Genomic DNA, 10,194 nt, shown 5'->3' on the forward strand with positions numbered 1-10,194 from the left:
ACTTTAAAGAAATTTCATGACTATCCAAATACAACATATAACAAGAATGTGCAATATTACTATTTCTCTTGTATTAAAAATGTGTCAGTCATTTCAGCTAGGATTTTCCAAATACTCCTGAAGCAGATGGGATTCACATATGCAGACGTTTTAAAGATCTGCGTACAGATGGATATGTATGCAGAATGAAATTTACACTGGAAACGTAGTTCAAGAATCTTAAAGTGCAATGGTAGTATTTTAGGACCGGTGCTAGCGTAACTGATGCCCCTCTAAGAATCCCCCCCCCACCTCTCAGGATAAAGGGTACTGCTTGGGTTAGGCCTGCCAACTGGTCAGTCTTCAACAGTCATTCGTCTGCTCGATCCCTACCCCATACAGCAGCCAATCTTTGCAAAGCACAAATCTGATGGTGTCTTTCACTGGATCAAATTCAAGTTTGAGAGTTAAAACACAAACCCTCACTCCATGGTGATGGTCTCGGCCCAGCTCCGCAGCCCAACTTCCATGCCTGTCCACTATCAAAACAAAGCAAATGGGAAAGAGTCCCTGAATCCTCATGCTGCTCTCCAGCCTCTGATCCTAAGTTGATGAAATTTGTACAGTTTCCACAATGATGGAGATACAATTTTGAACTGCTCTTTTCAATCAACACCACCCTACCATGCTGCTACATAGCTCCTATAATTATCATTTTAGAGGAAGTGATGCTCTATAATTCATTCAACCATTTCCCTTTTATTGGCTATATGATTGTTCCTGATTGTTCACTTTTATAAAGCACAGAGTGATATTTATGACTATAGCTTTACATTTCTTTTCTTATCCTTAGAATTAGCATGAGTGGGAAAACAGACTAAGTCCAGATATGAATACTTCCAGAGCTTTTAATATTCCAAATAACCCCAACAGATCATTTACTGGAAATACTGCCAGGGAAAGATGAACTGTAAAGCTTACAATCATTGTGTGCATAAACAGATTCAAATAAATTCAGGGAACAACCAGATATCTGGTCAGGACTTGTACTCTTCAACATTTTAGGGTGGGAAGGAAGAGCCGTTGGGTACCTGCCTTGAGATTTGTATATTGTTCTTACATCATGAGAATTCACCTGACTAGCTCTGCCTATGACATTCAAGCTTGCCAGAATGAAGCATGAAAGATGAGTTCATGAATTTTAAGAAATTTCTGAACATATGATACACATAAGTACAATAATACAAATTTTAGTACATAGTCTCTCATACCTAACATATACAGAGATGCATTTCCAAATATTTAATATCTGTGCCAATAATAAAAAGTTAAGATGTAGTTCCTTAATTTTTTTTTAAAAAAATATAATTATATGTGTAGACAATATATGTAAAGACTTTCTGTACTTATGGTAGCTTATCTCTGTTAGCAGTCTACTTGCCAATTTAAACATATGTTAATTTTATAAAATGATATCTTCCTAAATTCTCTTTTCCAGAAAAATTATGGCATAAGAGCTTTCTCATTTTAAAATTTATTCCACCAAATTTTTTTCTCATTCACCTGTTTAAACTCTCAACTGATGGATTTTTTAAAACTCTCTTAAGTCACAGTGAAGTATGAGTTGAAGGCCACCAAAAAGGCAGGGCATGGTATGACCTTGCCATGGGTCAGAAGCTCAGTGACAGCTGACACAGAAGTGGAAGTCCATTAACGTGAGACCAAACTCCTGAATGAATATAATCCACTGGGTCAGGTCACATGTGAAAAAGCAGCTTCCAGGGCAAATCCCGGAGCCCTGACTAATGAAAGTCATCAGAAAGCATTGACTTTTATTTGGATTTACAAGGAACTGCCTGTCCCTTGATTAAGGGATTCTGTTTCTAAAGCTGGCTTACACCGTCTGCAGCTGGTGTGCCAGTTCTTTCAAACAGAAAGAACACAGACGCACAAGACTTGCTTTCAGGTGGGTTTGGAAAAATGGGAGTTTCAAAGTGACATCAATCACCACAAAAGAAGACTAGTGTTGGCTTTTAGTCTTGGCCTGGATTAGGTGGGTCAGGTGGCAAAGGCAGCCTTCCAAGCAAAAGAAAATGAACAGAAAACAAAAATTAGTTAAAACCGTTCAAACAGCTTCCTTAACAGGCAAAGTCACTAGGTGGCAAGCACGCTAGAGACCCAGGCTTCAATTCAGGTCACTAGAGAGCCATGTGCCTTCTGAGGGTCTGTGTCCCCATCTGTAAAACAGTATTAATGATGATAGTGAGGCATGCCCTGCAGTCTGTTGAATGTTCTGAATGATGATCAAATTGCTTAAGGTATATATTTAAAAGTATCGGAATGTCTACTGAGATGAGTATAAAGAACCTACAGTCTTAAGTTCACCATTATTACATACATAAGATTCTAGTTTTACCAATTGGCATATTCTTTGTGTTAATAATAATGATAGAATAAGAAAGAATCATGGACTGAGATTGACTTATTCCAGGCATTGTTCTTAGGGTTTTCTTTTTTTTAAATTTTTTTAATATTTATTTTTTAGTTCTCGGTGGACACAACGTCTTTGTTGGTATGTGGTGCTGAGGATCGAACCCAGGCCGCACGCATGCCAGGAGAGCGCGCTACCGCTTGAGCCATATCCCCAGCCCCTTAGGGTTTTCAGTGTACACACTCATTTAATCCTCACAACCACCCAGTGAAGGAGGTCTCATCAATGCCCCCACTGCACAGAGTGGGAAACTGAGAACACAGAGAGATGAAGTTAACTGCTCCAGGTTCCATGATTCCTAAGTAGAGGAGCTAGGGTTGGAATACGGCAGGTGCTCTTGCAAATTAATTTTCAAAGTGACCACAGTCACTGTCAGTGAGACTCACAAAGTTTCTTGGAACTGTCTCTTTGATCTGATAAACAGGACTGACCATTCTCTTAGACAATACCCTAAAGTCTGTTGTTCCCGTTTTGTTCTCAGCTACCTAGCAACAATGTCCCTGTACCCAATCTGTGATGATCCTGAACAGCCCCAGCTTTCTCTGTCTGACCCCTAGGTTTCATTGAGCACAGCCAGGGGATGAAGGTGGGGGACAGCAAATCCACTCCTGTCTCTGTAAATATACAATCACTCATCTCAACCGGTCCTCCCTCAACCCTGCCTGAACAATCTCAAATCTCCGTCATCCTGTATGTAAGGTATGTGTGTGTTGTGTGTGGGGGGGTTGCATTTACAATGACTGGAAACCCCACCTTCCCTTCCCTCCCTCTGCTTTGATCCGAGGCCCATCCATCCACCTGTGGTCTGAAGTCTGCCTGCCTCCTCCTCTTCAGAAAGCTTACGTTACACAAGAGCATCTCTCCTCCTATGTCTTTATACTTTCCCTTTGGACGGAATCCCTCTGTCAGTTGTTTGAATTGCTTAACAACTTGGTGCAGCGGGTCGTTTTCGACCAGCCTCCAGAAACCACAACAGTCGCCCAGTCAGGACCTGTGTTGAGGAACACAACTCCCCTCGCCTGACTCTCCCCTCCTCTACAGCCTCTCTATGCCCCTCTAGCTGTCACCTCTTCCTCACCTTCGCCTCCATTCTGGGGCCACTCTACTCTGGCTTCTGCCTCTACCACCCCACCGTTATCTCCATTAATCCAAAGACACTTCACATCTTGAATAGTTTCTCAGCAGCACAGCTGCTCTCTCCTTCTTTCCCTCCAAACTTAAACTGCCCTTGACTTTTAAGATATCACATCCTTTTATTTTGTGACGATCCTTTCCCAGGCTCCTTTCAGCTCCTTCTCCTTTATCTGACATTTAAACACTGTGGTTTCTCAAGGCTGGTCTTAAAAAAGACCACCCGTGGCACTGAGTTGTCACAGGAGTCAATGAGCCAATGAAACACTTAGAGGCTCAGAACAGTAGGTGGCACTTACTAAATGCTAAGTGATGTTCCCGCTGACCTTGAGTTGACTTAATCTCTCCTAGGGCTTCAAGTCCAGTGTTTGGTAGACAGTTCCCAAAGGTGATGTCACCATGCAGCTCTTCCTTGAGCTCCAGATGAAGCTCTACCCACACTGTGGACTCATCATGTTAACTTGGCTATCAAGACCTCAGGCCCGAGTTGACCATGAAACATCTCATACTGTGCCCAAACTTGATTTGGAAGGGATCACAGACTACCTAGAGAATCAGATAAAAACTAACTTTTCATAAAAATTTGTAAAGTGCATTATTTTTTACATGCTTGGAGCAATTTGTGGACCTCAAATTAAGGATCACTGCCATAGTGGATGTGTCACTTGAGCTGTGTCTTAAAACAAGGATAGAGTTTCGTCAGGTGGACAGGCATGCCAGGTGGAAAGGACACAGCTGGCAGGGAGGACAGTTTGATAAAGGAAAGGCATCAGAAAAGCCTGACACATGTGGCTAGGTGCAGGTGCAAAGGACTTGCAGAGAAACAAGGCTAGGGAGAGGATAGCTTAGTGGGCACATTAAATTCTTGTACTTGATAGAATAGTCATAAAAGTTTGGGAGAGAGACAAGATAAAACTTGTTTTAAAAATAATAATGAGGAGGCTGGGGTTGTGGCTCAGCGGTAGAGTGCTCGCCTAGCACATGTAAGGACCTGGGTTCGATTCTCAGCACCACATAAAAATAAATAAAATAAAGGTATTGTGTCCAACTAAGCTAAAAAATAAATATTAAAAAATAATGATGGCAAACATTTACTGTGTACTTTCTATGCACTTTATACTCAGTTTCCACAGGAGATGTAGGAATATATGGCAAATACAAAACTATTGAGCATGCATTGAAATTATATTATTTACCATGCTATTTTATCTGAAGGATGCTAGCAATGCAGTAAGAATGCTTTAAACAATTTTGTCCTGTTACAGCCACCCTTTGTAGTAATAGAGGCAGAGAACAGAAGCTCTGGTGTCAGCATGATCAATGTGACCCTCCCAGGAGTTCTGGCAGCTGTCAGGCTGATGCCCAGTGTCTGGGGTGATGTCACCCCCTGGGTCAGGGCTTTCTCTCCCTTCTCTAAGGCAGAGCCCTTAGAAACTTTTTCAAGGTCTGTTTTAGGTAAAATTGAAAACTAATGAACTTTGTTTAACTCAGCTACAAAGTAGCAGGTTCATCTCTCTCTGTGTCTTCCAGTCAAGGTCCAGGGGTGGGGGAAGCCCAGATTCTTCTATTAAAATTGATAAATAAATGCTGGAGATGTGGTTGTGGCTCAATGGTGGAGGGCTTGCCTAGCATAGCAAGGCTCTCAATTTGATCCCTAGCACCACTACATAAATGAATAAATAAAGTCAGTCAATAAATGCCATATATATAAAGTGCAAGGACAAGTAATTGGGTTACTCCACCAGATATGATCCCAAATTAGGATAACAGGAAAGCCTACTGCAGAGTAAGTGTAAAGTCCCTGATCTGGGGTAGGGGTGGTGATGGAGGCTGCAAGGAAGGGTGGGGTTGACAGCAGGAAGGACTGTGTGGGGGTCAGGTTAGAATCCCCAGTCCATTTTGGGCCTGGACACTCTTCCTGCCCTCACAAGGTTGCCAAACCCTGAGATTAGCTTGAAACCTCTGTGACCTTTCAGGAATGTGGCTTTCGGTAGTCTGGGCAGCTCTTGCCCTCTTCCAGGGTTACTCCGGATAGGAAAAGACACCCCTTCCTCCCGGGTCAGCACTTGCATCCTGCACTTTGCGCTGACTCTGCGCGAGAAAATCCTCTAGAGATAGGGGCTGGGTGGAGGCCTTTACAAGGACATTCATCTTCGAAAAGACATTTGGCTTTTTGTCCCACTCAGGAAAACAGTGCTGTCGGGAAAGGACTAATTAGTCTCCAAAGGTTCGCGCTAATTATTCGAGTTTGTTGAAGCGAATAGGACTTTTTTTTTTCTTTCTTTTTAAACAAGCAGGGCCAGATAACAGCCTCGCTTCCATCCGGCCGGTACTCAAGGCGAGCGTTTCAGTCTGAGACAGGTGGCCTGAGGGGAGAGGAAGTTCGGGGTGCGAGGCTGGCGCAAGTCGAGGAGGCAGCCCCATTAGCATAGAATAAAGTCCCACACTAAAGTCATAAAGTGAGAAATGCCATCGTCTCAGCTGACTTTTGAAAGACTTCCATGCCTGTCAGGCGTCCCACCCTCTTCCTGAGGTCCCCATCCTCACAGCGGGACTCCCGGGGGCTCCGGAGCTACAGGAGCAAAGTCCTCACCAAAGGCTGAGACAAGTGCAAGCTTATCTTTAGTCTCTAACGACGATGCTAAGGGGACACTGCATCGGCCTAACACTCACGTGATGGCGGAGGACAAGTGGGACTGGGATGGGATTACCCTTGGGTCCTTCCACTTTCCTCCCCCCCCCGAGATGGGACCCGTCCTGTCCCCCGGGCAGCCGAGGACCCGGAGGCTCTGCTCCCTGGGATGACCCGGAGGGGCTAGCGGTCCCCCGTCCCTCCGCTCCAGCCCCTAGGGTATTCCCGGGGACGCGGTACTGCGCCTCTGTCCCCGCTCTGAGGCGCCGGCTCCGCCCTGGGGATCAGGGGGGTCCCAGGCCGCCCAAGAGCCACCACAACTCAGAAAACGCCCCCGCCCGCGGCCCGGCCCCACGCGGCTCACCCTCCGGTCTCGGCGCCAGAGTCCACGTTCTCCTCCTCCTCGCCGCCGCCGCCCACCTTCGCGTCCATGGCGCGCCACCTGGCCGCGCTCCCTCCAGGCCGCACAGCCCAGCGCAGCCCGGCTCGAGCCGACCCGGCTCCCTTGGAGCGACGCGCAGCCCGGCTCGCGCAAACAACTCCGGCTCTAGCCGCCGTCCCCGCGCCGCGCCCTCTCCCGGCAGCGCCCGGCCGGGCACCAGCGGCCGCGCCCGCCCCGCCCCTCGCTGCTTTGCCGGGCGAGCGCGTGTGCGCGGGGTGCACCGGTGAGCGCGAGGGTGTGCGCGTGTGCACTTGGAGATCTGCGCGCGCGCGAGGGTGGTACGGGGCGAGTGTGTCAGGATGGGTGCGTGTGAACGAGGGTGAGCTCCTTTGCATGGGATGCACGCATGTGCATGGGATTCGCGCGTGTGCACGAGCGCGTGTGAGCCCTAGTGTTTCGCTTGCTTGTGTGTGGTGCGTGCGCTCGAGTGGGAAGAAGTGTCAGGGCGCGTGTCTTTATGGGCTGAGGTGTGGTGCATATTTACAGTTGCACATGCCCGTGTGTGTGCTGGGCGCATGTGCTCCTTTGTGGTTTGTGACCCTTTGAGGGAGATGGGGCACGGGTGTACCTGGTGCCCACTGTACGGAATCCTGAGTACAAGGGTTTGCCTGAGGTTCTCCAAACCTGGCGCTGCACAGCAGGGAGAAATTCTCGACTGCAAGGTGAAAGTGGGGAGGGATCTGTTGGTTTTTGGGACCAGTTCAAACACCTGGGTGTTTTCTTTTAGTTGCTTCAGAATTGTCAACGCTGAATTATTATCACCTTTCTCATCGCGGGTCTGAGTGGCTTCTCACCACGCAACTTGCCAGCTTATAGTAGGTGTCCTGAATTCCTTTGTTATTAAAAAGTACCTTTAAAAATAAGAGTAAAGAGCACTGGATGGACCTGCATTCAGGGGTTGTTGCAGCAAGAGGATAATGGATGTTGAGAAGTGGCCCCTCCACCGGATCCTGGGTTCAGGATCACCTTCTCTCAGCTGAGGTGGAGGCAAATTGGTGGAGTGGTTGAAAGTGGCATCCTGAACAACTGTGATTTAATTCTGGAAGCCCTATCCAAGCCATTGGAAGACGCTCACTTCTTTATTCTAAGGCAAGCTATTTAACATCTTTGAGTCTTAACTGCCTCATCTGGAAGATAGAGTTATTACTGTCTACCCTGTATCTCTATTGGTGAGTGACATGGGATAGTGTCTGTAGAACACTTAGCATGGCTCCTGTGCACACCAAGCACCAGCCACAGGCAGCACAAGCTGTGTGCATTCGCCCCCTCAACTTGCAAAGCAGGGTTGCCCAAGGTGATGAGTGATACCTCAAAAAGGAATGTAGTCTCTTTCCCCTTCCTTTCTCCTTCTCTTCTACTCTTCTTTCCTACTTATCTACAGAAATGTCACCTCTTCCTAATTCTTTCTTTTAATATTTATTTTTTAGTTGTAGTTGCACACAATATCAGTTATTTTTATGTGGTGCTGAGGATCAAACCCAGGGTCCCACACGTGTGAGGCGAGTGCTCTACCACTGAGCCACAACCCCAGCCCCACCTCCTCCTGATTCTTATTTCAGATAAATTACACAAAAGAGAAATCTAATGAACAAAAACAGAATAGAAATGCAATCTCATCATCAGGAAAAAGCACAGGTTAGTATCCCAACCCCAAATCTATATAGGCCTTACTGAGCTAAATTCCTTGTACCTAAAACCAGAAACATGTAGATGATATTTGAGTGGTGCTCATTGGCTGAAATAAAGGAACAGTTCTTCAGATGGTACTCCCCCATCCCCATGCACTGATTCCTAAAAGAAAATTCTCAAAATGGCAAAGAACATTATGGATAATGGACGGCATCAATAATCATTTTAAAGTTATCAATTCATTCAATGATTATTAACCAAACAAGAGGGAACAGAATTTAAATTGAGTGTCAGAGAAAGTTCTCTCAAGGAAGGGATATTTGTTTGAGCCCTCTCTGCCTCAGGACTTTTGCACTTTTGTTCCTTCTCCCTGGAACACTTTCTCCCAGATTTTCTGCCAGACTCCCTCCACATTTCCCTCAGGGCTCTGTTCAGATGGCCCCTCATCAGAGAATCCTTCTTGATTATCCTCCATTGAAGCATTCTGCTCTACTCTTTCTCATAACCCCATCAGTACCTGGTAGATGACATATATATATACTAATTGCCTGCTCTTAGCTCCTCACTCCTATCCCAGCTCCGAGAGAACAGGCACTCAGTGGGCTCTGTTCACTGCTGTATCCTTAGCATCTGGACCAGTCCTCACAGCATCCCAAGTGTGAATGGGAAGCAGCCCTGAATGGGGATATGGAGTGAGGAGGGCGGTCCAGGTAGAGAGACAGGCAGGTGTGAGACAGCATGAGCACTGAGCTTTCCACTAGAGGGGGGAGTGAAGAAAAGCCCCGTGACCAGAGCTGTACAAAATGGCGCAGGCAACAGAGAGAATCCAACATAAATGTCAGGCTTCCAGGAAGTCACCAGTATTACTATAACTTATTTGGAAAGTAGAAGGACAAATGAAATGCTGATGAATCCATATTGAAGGGAGAGATACAAGTGGCCTAACAGGTAAGTATAGTAAACATTCTACCATCTCGTTATCCTCCGGGCCATAAGAGAATCCGCCTTTTCATATATTTCTAGACATTTAAAACATGTATCTCATTTGAACCTTGATGAAGTTCTGTGAAGTTTATTTTCCCAGTTTACAATGAAGGAAACTAAACCCCTTGAGTTCTAGTGCCTTCTCTTAGATCACCTGAGCAGTAAGTAGGGGTGCCAGGTGGTCCACTTAATGTGGATGGAGTCCACGCCATCTATTTTAGTTTCATCACAATGATCAAAAGACCCAACAAGAACAACAGAGAGGAAAAAAGTTTATTTGGCTCACAGTTTCAGAGATTCAGTCCGCAGTACGCTGAATGGATGGCTCTGGGCAGAACATCATGGTGGAAGGGTGTGGAGGAGGAAAGTAGCTCAGGACATAGCCACCAGGGAGCAAAGAGAGCCCTTCTTACCAGGGAGAAAATATAAACCCCCAAGGCACACCCCTCCAGTGACCTACTTCTAGCTATGCTCTACCTGCCTGCAGTTACTGCTCAGTTAATCTGTGTCAGTGGATTAATCCACCAGTTAGGTTAAGGCTCTTATAACCTAATCATTTTACCTCTTCCTTTTCTTGCATAGTTCATCATTGGCATAGCTGTTGGATGGCAAATGGGTGATGTGAGTCTTATCTGGAATTCAAGCTTGAATAGTGTCACCGTGTTCTAGTTATGCATGGCCTCCCACTTTAGTTCCTAGGTCTTGGTAGCCCCACTTTATTGTATTTTTGGTCTAAGAGCTATTCATATGTAACCAGCATAAGAACCTGATATTGATTGGCACAGGGTATTTAGCCCGTAACCTTTACATGGCTTCCATGTTCTATTTTCATGCTATTTAATGCTGATCACTCTAATCATGGAGATTGAGTACCCCCTTCCCTTGCCCTGTAAGATGGGGTCAGAG

At 45.9% G+C, this 10,194-nt stretch overlaps 1 protein-coding gene across 1 annotated transcript in view; it reads right to left on the minus strand.

The window, feature by feature from the left end:
* Window positions 1–6,702, minus strand: part of Fam124a (family with sequence similarity 124 member A) — a 53,965-nt gene extending 47,263 nt beyond the window's left edge. Inside the window, exon 1 of the mRNA XM_026393706.2 lies at window positions 6,598–6,702. Within this exon, the coding sequence (XP_026249491.2) occupies window positions 6,598–6,665 (68 nt within the window). The 5' untranslated portion in view covers window positions 6,666–6,702. The remainder of the gene's footprint in view (window positions 1–6,597) is intronic.
* Window positions 6,703–10,194: the final 3,492 nt, after the last annotated feature.

This window comes from Urocitellus parryii, chromosome 2 (genome assembly GCF_045843805.1).
Source record: "Urocitellus parryii isolate mUroPar1 chromosome 2, mUroPar1.hap1, whole genome shotgun sequence".
NCBI classification, from domain to species: domain Eukaryota; kingdom Metazoa; phylum Chordata; class Mammalia; order Rodentia; family Sciuridae; genus Urocitellus; species Urocitellus parryii.